The sequence below is a fragment of the Bombus affinis genome, unplaced genomic scaffold, assembly GCF_024516045.1.
Source record: "Bombus affinis isolate iyBomAffi1 unplaced genomic scaffold, iyBomAffi1.2 ctg00000070.1, whole genome shotgun sequence".
Lineage (NCBI taxonomy): Eukaryota > Metazoa > Arthropoda > Insecta > Hymenoptera > Apidae > Bombus > Bombus affinis.
Window position 1 is genome coordinate 193,774 of NW_026108823.1, and position 24,515 is coordinate 218,288.

The 24,515-nt window shown below is 38.6% G+C and overlaps 3 protein-coding genes and 1 long non-coding RNA gene across 10 annotated transcripts in view; 2 read left to right on the forward strand and 2 right to left on the reverse strand.

Annotated features, from left to right (window-relative positions):
* The window catches only part of LOC126927025 (uncharacterized), a 97,555-nt gene extending 73,117 nt beyond the window's left edge, over nt 1-24,438 (reverse strand). Inside the window, exon 1 of the mRNA XM_050743304.1 lies at nt 22,998-24,438. The gene's annotated coding sequence lies outside the window, so the exon portion shown is untranslated. The remainder of the gene's footprint in view (nt 1-22,997) is intronic.
* Nucleotides 1-24,515, reverse strand: part of LOC126927049 (uncharacterized) — a 97,154-nt gene that overhangs the window by 25,583 nt on the left and 47,056 nt on the right. Inside the window, exon 2 of one of the 3 annotated variants that reach the window (XM_050743385.1) lies at nt 16,368-16,543. The exons of the other annotated variants lie outside the window; for them this stretch is intronic. Coding sequence (XP_050599342.1) covers nt 16,368-16,443 — 76 coding nt within the window. The 5' untranslated portion in view covers nt 16,444-16,543. The remainder of the gene's footprint in view (nt 1-16,367; nt 16,544-24,515) is intronic. 3 annotated transcript variants of the gene reach the window in all.
* LOC126927035 (G-patch domain and KOW motifs-containing protein-like) overlaps nt 1-24,515 on the forward strand; it is a 93,791-nt gene that overhangs the window by 2,462 nt on the left and 66,814 nt on the right. The gene's annotated exons all lie outside the window — the stretch shown is intronic.
* On the forward strand, nt 1,666-17,396 carry LOC126927087 (uncharacterized). Its single transcript, XR_007715141.1, has 2 exons — nt 1,666-2,335; nt 16,956-17,396. It is a non-coding gene; the product is annotated as an uncharacterized LOC126927087 (long non-coding RNA).

The window sequence follows — 24,515 nt, forward strand, 5'->3', positions numbered from 1 at the left end:
CTCTACTGTTGAGTGTTGTTTTCGGAAGCCGAATTGGTGGTCTGGGAGTGTTTTCAATTCTTCTAGGAGTGGAAGGAGACGATTCGTGAGCATCCTCTCGAATAGTTTAGACAGGGTAGGTAAAAGACTGATTGGGCGATAGGAGCTGGTTTCATATATTGGTTTACCGGGTTTAGGGATGAGGGTGATCAGTGAGATTTTCCAAGCCTAGGGAAAGTGTTGAAGGCGGAGGATAGCGTTAAAGATTGATGCGATGAGTGCAATCCCTTTTATCGGAAGTTCCTTGATTGCTTTATTTCCTATTAGGTCGTGACCTGCTGCTTTCTTGGGGTTTAGGCGACTGATTGCTTCTATGATCTCTGAAGAAGTGAAGGGTTCAATAGGAGGGGACATTTGGAAGGGAGTGTGCAGATATTCGGTAACGTCCGCTGCAGCTATGGAGGAATGGAGTTGGAATACTTCAGTCAAGTGTTTGGCAAATAGGTTGGCTTTTTCTATAGGGCTACGCGCCCATCCACCCTGCGGACGGCGGATTGGAGGTATTATTTGTGGGAGGCGCGTGAGTTTCCTGGAGGCCTTCCATAGTGAGTAGTTGGAGTCGGCTGTGGGGGACAAGCTGGCGAGATATTTGTGAAAACGGTCATTATTGTAGTTTTTTATAGTTTAGGATAGTTTTCTAGTTGCGTTGTTTAGTTTGCGTTTGTCCTCCGGTGTTCTATGGGTCTGCCATATGCTTCTTAGTCTACGTTTTTGTGTGAAACATTGTGTCAAACATGTGAAAACATTAAAGCTGTTATCCTTATTCATGGTCTTGTTGGAACGTGTTTAACGAGCGTAACGTAGGCGTGAAAACGAAAACGTTGAGACTCTTGTGGCGTAAAAAGACTGAATTCCTCATAAAAATACAAGAAACGAATACAAGAAACGTGCACATAGTTTATTCTCGACCTTGGATACATAAAACCAAAAAAAAAAAAAAAAAAAAAAAGAAAAAGAAAAAGGAACAAAAATTTTTATTGGTTATTTACCGAAACTCATTGTATCATTTTTATTACTCTATATAAAACGTAGAATCATATACTGACGAATGTTATTTCGAATTTCTAACTTCAGAACGATAATTACATATTTGAAATTACCAATAAGTGGTAGTAGCATTAAAAATATGGAATATTCAACGAGATGAAATATAGGTAAGGTATTTAAAAGAAAAAAGATTGAAACGTTAGATGTAAAACGATGAAATTAAATGATTGGATTTGAAAACTTGATTCGGTTTAATAATTCGATGAAAAAAGTATTCATCCTATGAAAAAAGAATTCATGTTCCTGTCGATATATCAACGACGTGCGCCGTTACTTCCCACTGCTCTGCAATTCAAATGCAATACTCGAATATACATGGCGAAAGAAATGGAAATAGAGCAATTTAAGGGAACGAATTACTCTCGCGTCCACGTAACTTCAAAATGTATCACGTGTCCGTGTTTGCGAAACGAAATTCGTCGTTGTCCAATTAACACGCTTGCAGATGCTACGTTCACTTTGTTGCATATAGGGCTTAAATATATGAACAAATAGTACTGCGCAAGTGTCACTAGCGTAATTTTTAAAGTGAATTAATGCATAATCTCGTCATCTACGTTTGACCATGATTATGGCAGTGATCATTGTTATATACGAATCTTCGTGCAATATATGTGAAAATTCGTGGTTGTCCAATTAACACGCTTGCTGATGCTACGTTCACTTTGTTGCATATAGGGCTTAAATATATGAACAAATAGTACTGCGCAAGTGTCACTAGCGTAATCTGAACGTGTTAAAGTGAATCAATACATAACTTCGTCATCTATGTTTGACCATGACTACGGCAGTGGTCATTGATATATGTGAAGCTTCGTGGAGTAGATGTGAAAATTCGTCGTTGTCCAGTTAACACGCTTGCAGATGCTCCGTTCACTTTGTTCCATATAAGGCTCAAATATGTGAACAAATTGAATGGAGCAACTGTCATTAGCGTAATTTTAACGCGTTAAAATAAATTAATGTATAATTTCGTCATTTACGTTTGATCTACGTTTTTTCATCTACGTCATCTACGGCACCTACGCGAATCTTATTGATTACGTCTTTGGCAGTGTTCGTTGCTATAAATGAAACTTAATAGTTGTTGAAACCGCTCGAAAGTCGTGTTCCTAAATCATTCCCTCGTCTCGTATCGTGTTCATCAAATGGAAAAGGAGATTGTGTTTTAATGAAATCGCTTGTTACTATCAATCTTGCTGTGTCACTCGCATAGGAGAAGAAAGTGAGGAAGGAGAAAAAAATTAAGGTAAGGTCATCAATGAGCAAAATGTTTAATGTACATTAAAATTGAGTCCGCTGCAACCCTCGTGACTTTTAAAATTCCATACGTATATTGTTATACGTAACATTGCCATATTAAATATATTCGATCAAATATTCAATCTCGTTCCCTGAAAGCTGTTCCTGGATATCTGGTTGGATACTTTACGCACGGAAATAGAGAGTGTTAACAGTAACAAACCCTCTATGTAATGTTTTTGCTTTGCTCTTTTGAACAGGTAGATGACATTTTGCTTCGAAAAACGGATATATATACCACGGATATGCACATACAGAGTATGTGTATCGATATACACATTGATATACACCTTTGTACAAAGTGTCAAAAAAGTATTTATCGCGGTATTTTTTTCAAGCCATTCTACACCTTCGATTTGATGAAAATTGGTTAAATAAGTGTAGCGCAAAATTGATCTTGACCACAATTTTCAGTGTCAAATTGTTTTTCTATTGCATCATATAGTGCTCATTAGAAAGGAAAGTTCCGTTGTTTTAGAAAAAATGTTTGAAATTTCATTAATACTTAGACTGATTTTATTCATATTTTAAGGTCAAATATGGAATACAATAACATCAATACTAATATCTACTTTTTTGTGCGAATTACTTTACATTTCAATCTTCCTTGATACGCCGTGACAAGCAAAAGTGTAAACACAGCCCGTTGATTTTATGTAGAAAGCGAATGTCGAAGGTATAATGAGAAAAGAGCATTATTTGACCATTCCACAAAATAATTTACCTAAATAGTAGTTAATTCTATTGGATATAATAAACGTGAAGTAGTACTAGTGGACGAAATACCTATGTTGAAACCTTGATTCGACGAGTATAATTAATGTGCAAAACTGTAAACATGGTTTGAGATGTCCATTTTTGTAAAATGTTTTGTACATTATTAATGTTAATGAAAATTAACTATTACATTTCGTTAATAATAACTTGTAGTTACTGTTACCTAATCTTTACCGATCACTTGAAAAATTAGTCTTTTACATTTATGTGTTTACTTTTTTCGCTCGTCGCAGTACATGTTTAAGTCAGATATGAAATATCTAGCGTATTCCAGCGGCTTTGATTAAATCAAAGATGTTCATATCCTTAATATTGAGAATGTTGTTAGTAAAGTAACTATTTCTATCCAAAAACAAGATATCTTTGAGACAACGTGAATTTTCGTTCCAATTTTCTTAACTTACAAGTATAAAATTTTCATCGCATGATACAATCTATCCTACAAAGTTCTTGCACACGACGAAGCTGAGAACATAGATCTTCTTCAAATATTATTTTTCTCACTGCTTCGTGTGGAATTTCTACTCGACGAGATGTTATTAAACGCTTAAAAGCTTATTATTAAACGATAACATACTTTTTCCTACATGAATGAACATGAAAGACGTCGAGTGAGGAATTAGAACAATTGTGGATGGTTGGAAACTATTATGCTGCGGTCTACCATTCGTTTTTGCCTATATATACCACGGAACAAAGGATAATTTTCACCGAATTCATCCAGAGCATATTTTCTAAGTTTTACTGTATATGATTACGCCCATTATATTATATTATGTTATTACGATGTTATCTAATTAATTGTTGTCTATTTATTTTGATACTTATATTAACCATTATTTATAACATAATATACTAAATACAATTAGTATACACAATTAGTATAGGGATTAGTATAAGAAATTTTAAACAGCTTTTTTCAAAAGAACGAATTATTTACGATCCAGGGGTTTTCTGAAACTTTCGTTTCTCGTGATGAGTACTTTATGATGCAATAAAAAATTTTGTCTGAAAATTATACTCAAGATCAATTTCATGATCCATTTTCTCTAACAGATCTCCATCTTCCACAGCTCTAACAAATAATTTTTTCACACTCTATACATTTAACATCGATTATAATTCTGATAATTGAAACACCGAACATCAATGTGTTTATTCACTACGCCAACACAGATAACAATTAACATTGATATATAATATATATTTGACGATATATATCTGAAAGAATAGAAATTTCATTTAATCGACTATATGACCATACTCGGTTAAGTACCAACAACGACTATCTATCAACCTTATCTTACTTCCTCAAAGATATAGAAAGACTTTAAAAATTTCAGCCATGTGATTTGGTCCTTTAAAATTTAGAAGTAATATAACGATAAAATACCATCAAAACCTTTAAATTTAACGCACGAAAACATGTCTTCTTTGCTAATGGCGTACTATAAATATAAATATTTGAATAAATATTGCGAATTTCATATTGCTAAAAGATTTATACTATTCGTTCGTAAATAATCGTCGGATCTATATTTAAGTTGAAACTGTTGCATTAGATCTCTTTTCTTACTTAAAATTATTTGGATTGGTAACTTGGATGTAACATGTAATTTATTCTTCCTTTATAAATAGTATACAGAAGATACCAATTCAAAGAAATGGAAGGAAAGTCTAAAAGCAAAGAAAATCTACAGGAAGATAAAACGTTCGAGCCTTGCCAGGCTATATAAGATGCTAAATAATTTCATTTTGACAATGGTCCTACATCCTATTATGCATAAATTTAATATTAATATCAGCAGGTTTCATGCCAAGTATTACATCTAACGTATAACCACAAGCCCTGGTTTTAAATGCCTTATAGTAACACCGAAAAGATTATTCAGTTGGATGTCTGACTCAACATCAATATTTTACTTAGAAGATAATACGTCGAGAGCATGTTGGTGGATGGAATGGGAGATGAATGAAGGCTTACTTCTGTAAAATACGTAAAATGGTAGTCGGAATGAATTTTGGCGCTTGGGGACAGAAAAAGAGCTGACTGACACTGTCATACACCTGAATTTATAAAATTTTGAAAATCGATGTAACCTTTGAACTTTATCGTATTCTGTTTCATAGCACAAATTATTCTTCCCGAAATGTACGTTTAGTGTTATAATATATTTGACCAACGGTTCTCAAATACTAGTTTTGCAAAAGCAATGGTGGAATTGGAGCAATTCTTTCTTCTTTCATTCTTTGAATGACCTGGATTTTCGAGTAGTCTAGTGACGATTGATCCGTACAATTAATCGATTTCTTTTTATTACACAAGTGCAAGAAATTCCGCTTTGAACGCAGATGTTGCAACATCGAATGCCTGAACCCCACAGAAGATCCGACCGCATTTAATGTCACTACCGTCGATGATTCACCCAGAAATGGTTCACTTCAGAACCATAGTCCCATATCTGGAAGCGTCAATCACTATGTGTCACATAGTCATATGTGGATGCTGAGCTTATTGATGGTAATTGTAATATTTTAATTTTTTTTATTCTATATTTTCGACTTCTTTTTTCGAGTAGAATCACCAATTTTCCGCTTGTACTATCAATTACCAACCAGCCCGTATGACAAAATTCTATTTTAAACACAAAACTCGCCACGAGTGGCTATTTTGTTTACGAAATTAAACGAATTTAATAAATGAAATGGCAAGGAAGGAACTACAAGTGACCGTCAAACTATTTTTATGCTTGAAAAGTAATTCGCGAAGTAATATAAAATAATACTACTGATTTGTGTCAGAATTTTTCAGAATTTTTTCTTAATCTCTTGTTTTTTCCCTTCAAATTTATTATTTATTATTTATTCGGTGTCACGAAAACCGATTAAATATTGTCAGTTTGCTGAACTTTCTTTGAATTGGTATCTTCTGTATACTATTTATAAAGGAAGAATAAATTACATGTTACATCCAAGTTACCAATCCAAATAATTTTAAGTAAGAAAAGAGATCTAATGCAACAGTTTCAACTTAAATATAGATCCGACGATTATTTACGAACGAATAGTATAAATCTTTTAGCAATATGAAATTCGCAATATTTATTCAAATATTTATATTTATAGTACGCCATTAGCAAAGAAGACATGTTTTCGTGCGTTAAATTTAAAGGTTTTGATGGTATTTTATCGTTATATTACTTCTAAATTTTAAAGGACCAAATCACATGGCTGAAATTTTTAAAGTCTTTCTATATCTTTGAGGAAGTAAGATAAGGTTGATAGATAGTCGTTGTTGGTACTTAACCGAGTATGGTCATATAGTCGATTAAATGAAATTTCTATTCTTTCAGATATATATCGTCAAATATATATTATATATCAATGTTAATTGTTATCTGTGTTGGCGTAGTGAATAAACACATTGATGTTCGGTGTTTCAATTATCAGAATTATAATCGATGTTAAATGTATAGAGTGTGAAAAAATTATTTGTTATAGCTGTGGAAGATGGAGATCTGTTAGAGAAAATGGATCATGAAATTGATCTTGAGTATAATTTTCAGACAAAATTTTTTATTGCATCATAAAGTACTCATCACGAGAAACGAAAGTTTCAGAAAACATACTTTTTGCTTCAAATAATTAAGATAAAATTTAGATACGGGGCTTTCAGCTTATGAAAGTCGAAGAGAAGATATATATTCCATTTGGTCATATTCTATTTAAATTCGTAACTACTCGTTCCATTTACGTTATTAATAAAACATTTTTCTCGTCAAGCTACCTAACAGAAAGACCTTTTTGTCACTCTAAATTGCCTCAAAAGAAAATCCCTTGTCAAACATACCATGTTTCTCGTACGAAAATCCAAAAAGGATTTTCCAAAAAGATATATTCAGTGAACCATGGTTTGTGACTGGTGAGCTTGAAAAGAGATGAAGCGTCGAAGCGTCAAAGTTTATATTCCACGAAGCTCTCGACCCTTCTATCTCAATAATCCTGATCAAAATTCGAATGAACTACCCAACGAAACGATCACCGTTTTCTATAGAATCTCTTTAAGCATTCTTCATTAAGGAATAGTCAGATTTTACCCCATTACGTTCTTCCATCACAATCTTCGTAATGATGAATAAAAAAATAAAAGCTTTTAAAACCCGACAGCGCTGTCATTTTCTAAAAACGTCGTCTTTATACTCCTGATGGCCACGAGCACATCCGACTATCAAATATAAAATGCATTGTGAGTGTGTCATCAGCATAATTTTCGTGAAAAGAGCAATTTTTCTTGATAACTATAATTTGTAACATAGATTAAAATCGCTGATTTGATCCCTCTGATATTGTTGTCTTATGAGAGTTTCGCCTGGTCTTAATTGGTTCTGTTGATTCTTATCGTTGTGAAAAGTCGATTCGCTATATATCTTTTGTATAGAGAACTATTATGTGATGTAAGAGTGTAATGTTGTAATATTTGTGATCCTTACTTTATTAATTTTGTCACTGAGCCGTTCTTTGGTTCGTTGAGCAGTTCATGTTCCCTACTTGTTTCGCTTGGGACTTTCATAATTTTCGTAATTACAATAAAAGGTTTAATTTGTAATAAGTTAAAGATTTGGTCCCTTGCTTTATGATGTATGAGAACCTTTGAACTAACAACTTTGAAGTGACAATTGAACGAGAACTGACAATATTTAATCGGTTTTCGTGACACCGAATAAATAATAAATAATAAATTTGAAGGGAAAAAACAAGAGATTAAGAAAAAGTTCTGAAAGAGACACAAATCAGTAGTATTATTTTATATTACTTCGCGAATTACTTTTCAAGCATAAAAATAGTTTGACGGTCACTTGTAGTTCCTTCCTTGCCATTTCATTTATTAAATTCGTTTAATTTCGTAAACAAAATAGCCACTCATGGCGAGTTTTGTGTTTAAAATAGAATTTTGTCATACGGGCTGGTTGGTAATTGATAGTACAAGCGGAAAATTGGTGATTCTACTCGAAAAAAGAAGTCGAAAATATAGAATAAAAAAAATTAAAATATTACAATTACCATCAATAAGCTCAGCATCCACATATGACTATGTGACACATAGTGATTGACGCTTCCAGATATGGGACTATGGTTCTGAAGTGAACCATTTCTGGGTGAATCATCGACGGTAGTGACATTAAATGCGGTCGGATCTTCTGTGGGGTTCAGGCATTCGATGTTGCAACATCTGCGTTCAAAGCGGAATTTCTTGCACTTGTGTAATAAAAAGAAATCGATTAATTGTACGGATCAATCGTCACTAGACTACTCGAAAATCCAGGTCATTCAAAGAATGAAAGAAGAAAGAATTGCTCCAATTCCACCATTGCTTTTGCAAAACTAGTATTTGAGAACCGTTGGTCAAATATATTATAACACTAAACGTACATTTCGGGAAGAATAATTTGTGCTATGAAACAGAATACGATAAAGTTCAAAGGTTACATCGATTTTCAAAATTTTATAAATTCAGGTGTATGACAGTGTCAGTCAGCTCTTTTTCTGTCCCCAAGCGCCAAAATTCATTCCGACTACCATTTTACGTATTTTACAGAAGTAAGCCTTCATTCATCTCCCATTCCATCCACCAACATGCTCTCGACGTATTATCTTCTAAGTAAAATATTGATGTTGAGTCAGACATCCAACTGAATAATCTTTTCGGTGTTACTATAAGGCATTTAAAACCAGGGCTTGTGGTTATACGTTAGATGTAATACTTGGCATGAAACCTGCTGATATTAATATTAAATTTATGCATAGTAGGATGTAGGACCATTGTCAAAATGAAATTATTTAGCATCTTATATAGCCTGGCAAGGCTCGAACGTTTTATCTTCCTGTAGATTTTCTTTGCTTTTAGACTTTCCTTCCATTTCTTTGAATTGGTATCTTCTGTACACTATTTATAAAGGAAGAATAAATTACATGCTACATCCAAGTTACCAATCCAAATAATTTTAAGTAAGAAAAGAGATCTAATGCAGCAGTTTCCACTTAAATATAGATCCGACGATTATTTACGAACGAATAGTATAAATCTTTTAGCAATATGAAATTCGCAATATTTATTCAAATATTTATATTTATAGTACGCCATTAGCAAAGAAGACATGTTTGCGTGCGTTATCGATTTTACGCTTTTGCCACGCAAACATGGAAATTGCGATTCGAAATTGAATTTGCACTGGAAACGGTTGACGTTACGACATCAATAACATATTTCAAAAACACTGACGATATCATACGGAATCAGAGAGATTCTATGAGAAGTTAAACGCATAATCATCCTATTGTAAATAACAGGAACAGAAAGTACACAAGGAATAATACAGAATCATCCTATCATCCTATCCTATTATACAGGATTGCTTTGATTCGAGCTCAAACATAGGGAAATCTGAAAGAATTTTTCGCAGAATTTCCTTCCCCTTTGAATTGGCTTTTATACAAAACGACTTTAACCTTTTCAGGGAAATACCTATAGAGTGTGACGATCTATGATTTTAAATAGAGGGGTATATCTGAAAAGAGGTGGATGTAAAACGTAGCATATAAAACGTAGATCAAATCTTTATTCAAGGATTTTTTCTCTTCGCAGAGAATCAGGTTTTCAAGAACGATCGAATATGTATGCACTTGATTTACACGTGAAGTTGTCATTAAAAATATTGTTGCGTTTAAAAAGATAAATATTGATTTAAATTTAATGAAATTGTTAGTCCAATTGTTTTAAGCTTAAAGATATGTAGGTGTCACATTTATATATTGAAAACCTGGGAGCGGCATTAATTAACAAACCTAGTCACGCGCACACGTACTTTAAAACCATGCTTGAAAATCGATATTCCCTGAAACAATGCATCGTTCTGCGCTTCCAATTTATTTTCGCACGAAGAATCAGTCCATTCATCGTTGCCGTCACCATCGCTACTGTAATCTATATTACTCGAATAAATTCTATATCTTGATGGGAAAATCGCATATTTTAACGAACTTTCTGTGTTTTTTTTATGATTTTAATTGGCAATTTCCGAAATTGAACTATAGCTTGAGAATAAACCGATAATATTTGAGGGTATATATACATACATCATGTTTTTGATGGGTTTTGTAGTAAAATAATTGTAGAAAAAGCAAACTTTTTAAGAAAAAATTACCATATTCGAGTAATAAATTATAGAAAATTACCAATGTAATTTAAAACTTCAAAAGAAGAATCTATTACACGTAATAAAGAGAAGGACTTGTTCACGAACGGTAATTCAACAAATACAGTCGTTGCAGAAACATAGTTTTACAAGGGAGAAGAATCTCTCTAGGAACTCGACGATGTCACGTCAAGCGAAAATTCAATAAAGTGATTACTAACCGTATCACCAGCGGCAATCGTGTTGCGGCAATTCGTAAATAAGTTAGTCGTCTATTTGGAGAAACGTCGCTGGCAATATCGTCACATTTTAATTACGTCAGCGCTATCAATTGGTCTTGGAAGAAAGTTTTCCATTATCTACTTTTGCCCACGGCGTCGTTCCAACAAATGAATCCGAGCTTTGAATCGCTTTCTCTTATATCACGAATTTGTAACGGTGTTTCTTCAAACTATAAACGATTGTAATGAATGCCTTTGCGTACAAAGACTGATACCTGGTTTGACTAGAAGCTTCAGCTAATTAGTGCCCCAGTTAATTTGGATGTTCACTACCACGCCACGTCCCCCCCCCTCAAAAGTGGCTTGGTGTCCTCCACGTAAAAAAAAAAAAGAAAAAGAAAAAGGAAAAAAAAAGAAAAAGAGAAAGGAAAAAAAAAGAAAAAGATAAAGGGAAAAAAAAGAAAAAAAGAAAGGAAAAAAAAGAAATAGAAAAAGGGGAACAAAAGAAAAAGAGAAAGAAAAAGAAAAAGAAAAAAAAAAGTTAATTTGGATGTTATAAAATGTTATATAACCAAGAACTTATCTTCTACTTGGTAGTCGCATAAGAGAAGACCGAGCCATTGAATCGCTCAAATAGATTAGCTGATTCGCTTAACGTAATTTTACTTCCGATGACGTAAACAAGAGCAGAAAGTACACAAGTAATAATACAGAAATGTCAAATGTACAGAAGAATAAATTTCGTTAAATCATTAGCACGTAACATTTCCTTATAATTCCATTTGTGTATAGCAAAATAGCTTGTGTGCTTTCATGAATTATAATTGATATTTAGAAGCTTTCATGTAGGTAGATATATAACTCGTGTTAATTAGTAATTTAACAATACATCATGACAACATATCATTTTCGTTTCTTCGTTTATCTCGTTATGCGCGTAAACGAATGTGTAAATAAAGACATATAATCAACGATAACATGTAGTGGCAAACATGATAATTATCGACAAAGGAGAATATTGGTGAAATGATTGTGGGTGATTTCACTCGGTGTATCGGTACATAAACTTTGATAGACATTGCCGGTGGATTCGCTGTCGGTGAAATCGTGTCGATGAAATAATTGTCAGTGATTTAAAGATAACCCAATTTATTGATCTCCCCTTCATAGAGTTGTACGTCTCTCTATAAAACATATTCTACCTGGAAGGGCTGAAACATTTAGCTTAGTCACACTAAACTGGACTGGACTGCAAGTAAGAAGATTGAAATGCAAAATTCACGTGTGAGCGCAACGGTTTAGATGGAAAGTTCGATAAGGCGATTATGTATATTAACCCGAAAGAAAGCTCATGGCTTTGCAACGCGTTACACGCAACACGGAATTTCCCTCGCTGAAATAATCCTATTACAACGATACGATTTTCCTTAACAGATCTCGCAATGTAATTCTCCCTCTACAACTTTTTATTAGGTTTGAAACACGAGAGTTTCGAAGCTCTGCAAAGTCTCGCGAATCTAGAAGTCGAGTTTCAACGTATTTTCGCTTCTTATTTTATAGCTGTTAATAGTTATTATCTCACTCTGCACGTACATCAAACGAGTACTTATGTAAATCCAAAGGAAACGGAAACAACCGAGAATAATTGAGGATAATTCGAATACGTACCGATTAGTAAAGTGTTTGGCAAAGAAAAAAAAAAGGAAAATTGTATCGGAGAAATAGGGGAAAAACGGTGGCGTACATCAAGCAATCTTTATGGCTGTAATACATTTATTATTCATTTATGTTCATTTTCTATCGCGTAACAGACGTTGAAATAACTGGCAGAACGAGCATATAAATCTTGTATCGCTCGACCTGACTTTTCCCGATGGAAAAATATTCACCAGCCTGGGATCGTGCATCGCTAATTACTCCGTTCTACTTTTCGAACGCGTTTCCATCCATACAGGAAAGCAAGAAGGCAAACCCTATCGCACAGTCATGAAGAGATGCAAAAGCAAGAAACCAACCAACGACATGCCGATCGACATGGTGGAAGCAGTCCTACAGAGGCTATTCACCATGGGACACGGACCCTCCCATTACGAGGGCCGCGAAGAGGCAGAGACCGAAGAAGAAGGAGACATCAGCTTCAGCGTCGTCATCGGCGAAGGCGATGTCGTCGATGCCGCCGGAAGAATGAACACCAAGAAGGCTGCAGGAGTCGATGGAAGACTCCTGGACTGCTGGAAGCAGGAGCTGGAAGCAAGCTGGAACCAGACTGCTGGAAGACGGCCAGAGTAATACTGCTAAGGAAGCCGGGAAAGGATCCCAGTCTCCCTAACGCGTACCGGCCGATAAGCATACTCCCAGCCATGAGCAAGATCTGGGAAAAATGCTTTAAGAAGATCATCGAGAGATGCATCGGAACGGACCCGTTCCATCGGAGGCAGTATGGGTTCAGAAAGAAGAATTAGCTTAGCGAATACCGATAAGAACAGGAAGAAGCTGAAACGGGCACAACGAACGGCCCTGTGCATAACAACGACGGCATATCGTACCGTCTCTCACGCGGCACTTTGCGTGTTGACCGGAAATCTCCCGATCTACATAAAGATAAAGATGCTCGGAGAGACTTACGAATGGAACAAGATCCATAAGACCAAGATCGGCGCGGATGACGGCAACGAGCTGAAGGGGGAACTGGAGGCGCAAGGAAATTAATACCGAGTGCGCTGCTATTTACCAAAAAGAAGATGGACATCGATCATCACAGCATGCAGCTGTTAACCGGGCATGGGAGCGTGGCGGCACTCGACACTAACTAGTGTCGGACGACGGCAGCGACATCTACAGCCCCCAGTGACAATTACAGCGGACCAGGCCCAACTACCACAGCTATCACGCACGTCCAATAAATATATAACGCACACACGGCCACCTCTACAGGAGTTTCGGTGTCTATAGAAAGAGGATTGGCAAGTGCAGCGACAGCAACTGTCTCGACTGTGGAGACCCTAACGACGATGCAGAGCACGCCCTCTTCACGTGCCCGAAGTGAACGTACAGAAGGATTGAGCTGGAGAACGCTCTTGGCGAGAACATAGACGTGGACAATCTGATCGCCACGGTGACCGCCAAGAACGAGAGCTGAGATAAATTCAGGCAATTTCGCAAGACCGTCATGTCTCACAGGAGGGTGACAGCGAAGGCCTTGAAGGAAGCAAAGAGGAGAACGAGAGCAACAACAACTACGCGGAGCAGTGAAGGCAGAGATACAAGACAACAAAGAACCACAGAAGGAGATCAGCCCAGTATTCTGAACTAGCTGAGAAGATGACGAGAGCAATACAGAATATACAGAATAACTGCCTGAAGAAGAAGATACAACGGGGCATGAAAGGACAACCCTGATGACTGCCGACAGGTTTTACCGGGGTTGTCTGTCCTCAAAGTAAAGGAAAAAGGAGGAGGGGTTTTTAGTGGGTATGGCAACAACATCCGCCCGAGTCCCACATAACCCAGTGATGCGGATCACTGGGTATGCGTAACAGCATTTTCCCCTCCTCACGCAAAAAAAAAAAAAAAAAAAAAAAAAAAAACTATCACACTCTATCAATTTTAAGTTGATAATTTCGTTATTATATAATTTTTCTTAGTCTAAACTGAATCCAGGAAGAAGAACTTTCATCCAATTACATACTTCATTAATTCATGAATTATATTCGTTACCGTACGTACAAAAAGAAAGTTGACTGATATAAAAATTCAAAGGATAGAATTTCTAAGCTCGCGATTGGAAACAGATTCAGTTCAATGGTTTAATTTGCCATTTAATTGAATTCTCTGGCAATTTCAGCGAACTGTGGGCTTTAAAAGCGTCCCGCATTCAAACGCAAGACTTCTCCTCCACCTTTCCCTTTCTTTCAATTCCAACCTCAAGTAATTGACCAATTAATTCGAAGATATATTTACATGCTTGCAAGGGATTCAAACAACTTCGTTGCGTTAAATTCGCAATTATAACCAACACGAATGTCTCAATCAATGTGCAGCTCGAAACAAATAAAAGATAATTAACTTTTCAATATAACGATTGATATGTTTGATGAAGAAAAATGTATGAATTTTTAAAAACGTCTCCTAGTACATTTAGCATTTTTATAGTAAAAACTTAGAACACACACGCACACATATACTATTCCATGAAATGATTTACACAGCTATGAGTCTAATCCTATCATATTATAAAGGGATGAACGAACTTTTCCTAATAAATATAACTTTATACAAAATCTTGTTTAAAAAAATTAGTTTTTTATTCTCATTAAATTAATTTAATATCAGAATATATAATTTTAGTCGTTATCAAAATTTTATGTCAAATGCGTTCATAGATATATATATAAATAAATGTCTAATCCTATGTATTTATTTCAACTGAAATCTTAACTTAAATATTTATTAACAATATTCTGACGAATATGCAATGAAAGATAAAAACAACTATATTTTTCTTATAGAATGTCTCATGCTTCTTACTCATTTTATGTTTCTCGTTGTCAGTGCGTAACTACTTATCAGCCGCAGGAATGCTAAGTTTTACTACTGAGAAACGAAGAGACATATAGATGCAAATATACGCTATCTCGCGTGAAAAAACATCAGATACATTAACCAGAAGGAATATCCGATACATATAAAATTCAGAGCGTAGTTATTTATACATACGGAATATTTCTTTCTGTATGAAATATTCTTTCTTCTGAATTCTTATTATAAATGTATGTCCATTTCCTACCTTAAAATGTCTCTCCTTTGAAAAACTCCATTTATATATAACGATCAACAAAATATTACCAATAAAAATATTAAAACGAGATGCTGAAAGAACCTTTTAATGAAGTACAAATGATTATTTCAACTTTAATTCTGTTAAATTTGAATTGAATCATTTATAAACCGAACAGGTGTATAAAATTTTATTGCGTAAAAATCGTGAAGCTGAAAATTAGGAACGAATAACGAATGGGTAACCTAGTTTCATTAAAAGGTACGTGTACGCCGATCCGCGTAACAACTTCGACACTCCAATTATTATAAAGCATGTATCCTTCAGAGATTTTTTGCGCGAACGCAAGATACCTTTTACACGCGCAACTGAATAAGTGGAACGTGATTTTCAATATTTCTTCTTGTAGAACTTGTAACAACGTAACTGTTTCACGAATATTTTCCCTGACACTTTTACAACGATCCGTAGAAATCTCCTTTTCTAATTAATAATTTCAGCATTTCTCTGAACAGTTTCGTTGCGATTCAAAAATATACAAAGCTTACGACGTGGTTGTTTAAAAATATTTATATGTAACAAGATTTCGAATTTGTCACATCAATCGCGATCTCAGCAGGTGTAAATTAATTCGTTCTAATGAACGAATAAATTAAACGGCTCGTGACAAAAATTATCCCTGTCCATGTTTGTCTTTCTAAAACTAATTCAAGGCGAGTTAAATGAATCGCTGTGTACCCTATTCGCGCATCATGTGTTTTAACGACCAGCATGCAAGCGTTAACGGTGTACTTATTAATTAACGGTAACTTATTAATTAATTAAATTCGTGTATATCAAGTTTCCTATCATTTAATACTTTCGTGTAACTACAGAGATTTGATACTATGAAATGAAATATAAAACTTGGTAAAAAAACGCGCTTCATTAGGAAATGAGGGTGATGATGCAAATATTTTTTGTAGCCATTATATAGAATTTCGATGGTATAATTAATCAGTATCAACTTACCAGCCCCTGACGGGACGAAAGTGACGAAAATAATTTGCAAACAGATGAAGATTGCAAGTATTTTCGAGTCCTTCATGGTTGTAAAAAATCAGGTAATGTTATCGCTGTAGAATATGGGAAAATCAGGCGTTTCAATATGAGTTGTGCGGGCACTGGAGTGCGTAGACCAGAAATATCTGCGACAAAAATCAGAATACATTTGTTTTCGCATGATTGGATCAGTTTTGTGTAGGACTAAGCTGATTGAACCTAACACGGGATAATTGTCCAACTTACGACCTTAACAAGCTCGCTTGATTCCCTGTAAGTGCTTGAAACTGATGCTTGTATTCTTTCCAGATTAACAAGCTTTGCCCCCCCCTCCCTCTCTATTTCCTTAGATCGAGTTAGACTGCCACAACATATTATCTTTCTTCTTTTCTTTTCTTTTCTTTCGATCTTTTAAAGCCTTAAATCGCTGGTTATTACAGTGTATACATTCAATTACCCTGTAAGTCATAAGTACATGTTTTACGTTATTTTTCATTTTCCAGCTAAATTCCACAAAAACAAGAAATATACTTCCAACGTGTTTTCACGTGTCTCTAGCAAAGATCTCAAAAACAAGTTGCGGCGCAATTTAAAACGACAAATAGCACCGTGTGTCTCGTTGTGGCAACGCACGTGTAACGTAAATCACATCAGAGACCAGGACACACACACACACACCGCGGGCAGGATGGTGTCCCGGTTGGCATACTTCGAACCCGATGGACCGATGAGGGAAACACATGGCGACCTTGGCGACAATGTATATTGCCGGAGTACCTGAGGATTCATTTATGGACTAACGGTCCTTCCACAAAATGTTCTAGAAGCGTAGCAACGGTCACGTACGCCTACAGGGTAGTGGGGATAATGAGGGAACAGATGTCACCGAAAGTAAAAAGATTGTAAGAGACTCAGTCTCGTACGGTCACGGCTAGAGCTCAGAAGTGTCTTATAAGTGTATAAACGAAGGAAAAATAAAGTTTTCTTCTTTCTTTTAAATTTTCTTTTATTTTACGTGACACACGCTTCGTCAGCTTTTTAAAAGCGCTCTCTGTCTGCTTTTTTCTCTCTTCACCGCCTATTTTTTTTAACGAGTTTTTTCTTAACGAGTGAAACCGTTTATACGAGGACGGGAGCACAGAAATGACGTACTGGCAATTCTGTTTTGTGATGACACAAGCAGCCCGGTTTCAGTGAATTAAACCTGGCCCCAAGCTTCCAATTATCTCTCCCTTCCTTTCCTTTATTTTTCCCTTCTATATCGAGTTTGAGGTTTTCTAAATTTCCATTACAATCAACTATGGCTTTTCTCTATTTTATATGTTAGCCGATGATTCATGGCAAAGGCGTCGGCTGTAAAAATATTTGGAGTTGCAACAGCAACAAGTGTGTTTTCTCAAACAGAAAATATTGGAAGCGTACTCGTTGGCAAAACAGTTCACGGATAGTTCGTCCTCTGCTTGTTATTTGTTTCAATACCGTTAGCAAATAAATTCATGAAACATAGTGTGTTTCAACCGTTCGCGGAGAGACGCGAACGCTGGATAACGCGTCAACGAGAGTCATAAATTCTCGTTACTATTAAACAATCGACGCCACTAACTGATTGATCCTCTATTTCTATTACCAGAATAGAGGTGGTTAGGTTTGAGTGTATACGAACAACTATACTGGGTTGGTTGATAAAAGTTTAATAAAAATAACGAAACAACAAGTTCAGTCAAAGATCAACAATTATAAACGAAAAAGATAACAGTCAAGGTTTGTTTAGCGGTTTGCTTATAACGAGACCTATCGCACAAGCAACAGCTTGAGACAGACGTTATGTGTTAGATTCGATTCAATGTGTAACGTTCGACGCGTCACAAGGAACTGATCGACTTTAGATGATTTCTTTGTCTCATCTTTAAGACGACCCCCACTATACTTAGGTCACGCCACCGTTCGCGCCTATGATCACGTATGTCTGTTCTTGCGTGGAAAACGTAACGGACCAAATTCGACGTTTCGAGAACTCGCTGCTTGGCGATAGCTATGCGCTCGTCGATACATTGTATATGATCCGGCGGTCAGATAAGACGATCTGACTGAGACATTGTAGGGCCGCGAGTGACGGTTAGAAAATACAGCCTGTGTTAAGCCTCGTGGCGTAACATCCTCCCCCCGTTGAGAGGGTACCGATCAAATGATATGGTGTGGAGTCAGGTGCGTCGCTGACGAATCTCCTTCGCTCCGTGTGGGTGGTCGGACTCGTCTGGATCTGGGTGAATGGGTAAGGGGACCAGTCTTTTGACGCCACGATCCAGGGTAGTTGTTGCCGTCTGCACGGTAGCGGTCCGTATGATTCCGTCGACTCCTGGATGGACCTTGATCACGCGGCCCAAAGGCCATTGCATGGATGGTACGTTATCCTCCCTGAGGACTACTACGGTGCCTTCTCGGATGTCGTGACTGCCCTTGCTCCATTTGTTTCGGATGTTTAGCTCGTTCAGGTACTCTCGATGCCAGCGGCGCCAGAAATGTTGTTTGACCCTTTGAATGTGTTGCCAGCTGGAGAGACGATTGGATGGAGTGTCCCGGAAATCTCGTTCTCGAAAGCTTGTTAATGCATCTCCGATGAGGAAGTGACCGGGAGTAAGGACAAGAAGATCGTTTGGGTCAGATGATATTGGAGTCAGAGGACGGGAGTCGAAGATAGACTCGATTTCAATGATCAGTGTGTTCAAGTTTTCGAATGTTAAGAGCTCGTTACCTGCGACACGTCTGAGATGTCGTTTGAAGGACTTCACCGCAGCCTCCCACAACCCGCCAAAGTGAGGTGAGTTGGGAGGAATGAAGTGCCATTCGATCCGTCGATCGGCTAAAAAGGAGTGAACCTTTACCTTATGATCGTCGGACTGCAGGAGGTTTCGGAGCTCTCGTAATTCGTTGTTGGCGCCAACGAAGTTGGCACCGTTGTCAGAATAAATTGTTACACAGAATCCTCGGCGAGCGATGAATCTTCGCCGAGCAGCAATGAAGGCCTCGCTAGTGAGATCGGTGACCAGCTCGAGGTGGACTGCTTTAACTGCAAGACATACGAAGATTGCTACATATACCTTGATTTTGCGTCGGTTGCGATCCTTTCGTTCCTTGATGTAGAACGGTCCGCAATAATCAATTCCGACGTTGGTAAATGGACGAGATTCCGTTATCCGTGCAGCTGGAAGGTCGCCCAGTACGTAATCCACTGGAGGTGGATTGGCTCGGCAGCAACATACGCACTTCTTCAGCGTGCTCCAAACTTGACTACGGCCGTCGATAGGCCAATAAGATCTCCTTAAGGCATATAAGGTAGCTTGAGTTCCGGAGTGGAGATTTAGGAGGTGTTCATGCCCGATAATGTGTGCTGTAACTGAGGATTTGGGTAGAATGATTGGGTGTTTCTGAGTGAAGGGCATTGGTGAGTGACTGAGTCGGACTCCGACTCGCAATATCTCGTCCTTGTCCAGAAATGGATTGAGTCGTTGCACCTTCCCCTTCACTGCAGAATTTCGATCTGTTCGGAGAGTACGTATTTCATCTGGAAAATAGCAGAGCTGTAACAATTTGACCAATTTGTTATGCGCATTGGTTAAATCATGTGTGGTTAGAGGTCCCCCCCGATCCTGTTTTTGTCTCCATCGGAAGCAACGAGCGGCAATTCTTATCAGCTTGGGCCAAGAAGAAAATCTCTCCAGTCCAGTAGACTGTGGTCAGGCGGAGTCACGGACAGACATGTTGCCTTCTTCTGCTCTGGTATTTCAGCTAATGGTACCGGGTTCCACGTCGGCCAGTATTTTTCAGGTTGTTGGAGCCATTCCGGTCCATGTTGCCAAATGGTTGATCGCAAGAAGTCTTCGGGTGATTGGCCTCGCGATATGAGATCTGCAGGGTTTTCGGTAGTGGGAATGTGGCGCCAATCGGAGGTGTGAGTTTTCTGTTGAATCTCTGTCACACGATTCGCGACGAAGGCTTTCAGCGTATGGGGTGATGTATTAATCCAATGTAGAACGATTGTAGAATCAGTCCAGTAAACGGTCCGAGAAATGTTGCTTGGTAACGCTTGAAGGACTGTAGTGGCCAATGATGTGAGAAGAAGTGCTCCACTCAGTTCCAGCCTTGGAATGGTTTGTGATTTGAGTGGAGCCACCTTTGACCTTGCAGTGAGGAGTCGTGTCCAGGCATGACCCTCCGGAGTGATGGTGCGAAGGTAGACGCATGCCCCATACGCCCTTTCGCTGGCGTCGCAGAATCCGTGTAATTCAATTTCCGCTGCAGTCTTGATTATAGTTTTACGTGGAAACTTCACGTTATTTAGCAAAGGTAGCTGTGAATAATATTTGCTCCATTCTGTGTGTACGTCAGCCGGAAGAGATTCGTCCCAGTCAATTTTTAAAGTCCAAAGTCGTTGGAGCAACATTTTAGCGCGAACGATCACTGATGCCAGTAATCCAAGAGGGTCGTAGATCTTGGCAATTTCGGAGCTGACTGTTCTCTTCGTAATTCGAGAGGTGGTAGGATTGATTTTGACGGAATATAGGATCGAATAGTCAAAGGAATTCCAAACAACACCCAGAGTTTTGAAAGTTTGCGATTCGCCTAGTAGCAGCTTATCGTTTATGTCCTGCTCGGAAAGTCCTCGTAGCAGTTCCCGGTCGTTCGCTGCCCATTTTCGAATGTTTAAGCCGGCTAGTTTAAGCAATTCTATGTGCTCCGTTCTCAGTGATAGTGCCTCGTCCTTTGTATCAGCTCCTGTGAGAACATCGTCGACGTAGAAGTCTCGCTGTAAGACCATCGCTGCTCGTGGGTATCGATGTCCCTCGTCGTCTGCCCGTTGTTTCAGGCACCGAATGGCTAGATAGGGGGCCGCTGATAGCCCGAATGTCACTGTGTTAAGTTGATAGGTGTCAACTTCTCCATCAGAGTTGCGCCACAAAATTTGTTGGAATTTCCGATCCACTGGACGCACAAGAAATTGTCGATACATCTTTTCGACATCGCCTGTAATGACGTACTGATGAGAACGAAATCTTAAAAGGATAAGAAATATGTCGTCTTGTAGTTTCGGTCCCGTATGAAGTACGTCGTTTAATGAAACTCCGGTGGTTGTTGGTGCAGATCCGTCAAACACAACTCGGAGTTTTGTAGTCCGACTGGATTCTTTGATCACGCCGTGATGTGGCAGAAAATATCCGTCGTCCGTGCAGTGGTCCGTGGTAATCTTCGTCATATGTCCTAATTCCAAGTATTCTTCTATTACGGCGTGATAGTCGGCTTCGAATTGTTTGTCTCGTTGGAATCGACGGCAAAGGGAAGTGAGTCGCTTCATTGCCATGGCTTTCGAGGATCCAAGCGGAGGAGTTGTTTCGTTGAATGGGAGAGCGACAACGTATCGCCCTTCGTTGGTGCGTTGAACGTGATTTCGAAAGTGCTCCTCGCACTGTCGTTCCGCTTCCGAAATTCGTGCGGTGGGCGGTCCCTCGTCGATTTCCCAAAAACGGGCGAGGTCCGCCTGTAAAGCCGTCGTGAAGGCGTGAAATGCGTATGCTAATGATTGCGAGGTTGGGCTCCCCCCGATGACCCATCCGAATCGCGTTTTTTGCAGACGCAAGTCGGGCCCGTTTGCTTGACTGGGATGACGAGGATGTGCGTCTCGAACGATGTGAGGAACGCGGGGTCGGTGAACTAGGCGAAGATCGACCGCTCGATGTTCGGTTGACACGTGTTCATGGTTTGCTATGCCCATGGTCTTGATGCAGATACGTGTGGTGTCGCTGTCTACAGATGCGACATGACCCCGCGGAGCATTGAGTAAGAGCGTGTTCCTTGCCTAAACAATTGGTTGCTTGCCTAAACAGAGCGACGCTCTTTTAGCGATTTCCAGGCGTTCTTTGGGCGACTTCGCTTTGAAGACATGACAATTCCATAATTCGTGTTGTCGCATGCAGATTTGACGGTGGCAGTCGAATTTTTCCTTAAGAACGTCAATGGCGATTGCGTAATTTGACTCGGTGATGGCTAATGACTGTATGCTTCGCGCGGCCCATCCAGTCAGGGCTGATCGGAGATGATAAAATTTCTGAACCGGTGCTAAATGTTCATTTTGATCTATCGTTGACGAGAAGGAATCGTAAAATGACTGCCAATCCTCGAGGGCGCCATCAAATGTAGGTATCCGAACCTCCGGTAGTTTAAGCGAAGCAGACACGCGACCGGCGGCTGATGCGCCGCTTGTCGATTGTGACGGCGTACTTCGTCGTATATTGATCAATTGTTTAGTTATTCGGCGTTGTAGTTTTTCGTATCCTTCCGCTAGTTCAATGCCGCGCGCGATCTCTCCCTCGTCTATAGCTACGATCTGGTTTTGTATGGAGTTCCGTCTCGTAGATTTCTAGACGATCTTTAATTTGTATCAAGTCGATCTCTTCCGGACAGCCTGATTGTTCGATGTCGTCCAGTTTTTTTGCGAAGCGTGTAAACTGGGCGATATAGTAGCCCCGCTGTCGACGCAAGATGGCGAGTTCGTTTCCGGTTGCCATTATTTGTTATGTAATTGAGAGCGAAATCGTTTGAACTCACTTCTGTTGGCGATTGCCCACTTTGCGGCAGGAGGCTGTGTGGTTGCGTTTCAACCACCGAATTATACCTCTTCAAAGGTGACGACCCTTTACGTTACTGACCTCGCTGGGGTAGTAACGCTTCCGCTGCTGGTTGTGTTGGGTTTACGTGGCACTGTATGGTAGTGGGTGTCACTGGCGTGCATCTTTCACTTGACACTGAATCCGGCTCGAAGGACCAAATGCTTCAACCGTTCGCAGAGAGACGCGATCGCTAGATAACGCGTCAACGAGAGTCGTAAATTCTCGTTACGATTAAACAATCGATGCCACGAACTGATTGATCCCCTATTTCTATTACGAGAATAGAGGTGGTTAGGTTTGAGTGTATACGAACAACTATACTGGGTTGGTTGATAAAAGTTTAATAAAAATAACGAAACAACAAGTTCAGTCAAAGATCAACAATTAAAAACGAAAAAGATAACAGTCAAGGTTTGTTTAGCGGTTTGCATATAACGAGACCTATCGCACTTCGCAGCTTGAGACAGACGTTATGTGTTAGATTCGATTCAATGTGTAACGTTCGACGCGTCACAAGGAACTGATCGACTTTAGATGATTTCTTTGTCTCATCTTTAAGACGACCCCCACTATACTTAGGTCACGCCACCGTTCGCGCCTATGATCACGTATGTCTGTTCTTGCGTGGAAAACGTAACGGACCAAATTCGACGTTTCGAGAACTCGCTGCTTGGCGACAGCTATGCGCTCGTCGATACATTGTATATGATCCGGCGGTCAGATAAGACGATCCGACTGCGACATTGTAGGGCCGCGAACGACGGTTAGAAAATACAGCCCGTGGTAAGTCTCGTGGCGTAACATTGAGGTTATTATTTCTAATGTATTTTTCCAGTGTTCTGCCTCGAGGTGTAAGGTTTCTTGATCCCCATAGCATGTGCTTTGAGTTGTAGTCTCCCGCTGCGATGTACTTGTCCCCTAGGTCCTGGAAGTATTCTTCCCACATTTGTGATGTTATTTTGTGTCGCGGAGGCACATATACTGCTGACAACTGGAAGTAGTTGCTACTAGTTTGAACTGTAACGGTGGTTGCTTGTAAATATCCTTTGTTAACTTGGCTGTGTAGATAATGTTTGATATCGTTTCTGACTATCACTGCTGTCCCTCCGTGAGCTTTTCCTGAGGGGTGTTTGGTATCATATATGGTGTAGTATGGTATTTTCAAGTAGCTTTTTGTAGTGAAGTGTGTTTCTGAGACAAGTAGTATGTCTATATTGTTACTGTATATGAATGTTTTAATTTCGAGGACCCGTTGTTGTAGGCCGTTTGAGTTCCAGGCTGCTATTTTTAGAGTGTCCGTTTTTATTTTTTGCTTAGCACGTATGTAATTAGTTGTAGCATGACTGTGATTTGTTGGGTTTGCTGTCTGAGTACTGCGTTTTGTTCGCTTATCATTCTGGTTAGCATTTCGGTGTTCTTTATGGATTGTTTGAGCAGTTCTTTGATTTCTTCAGTG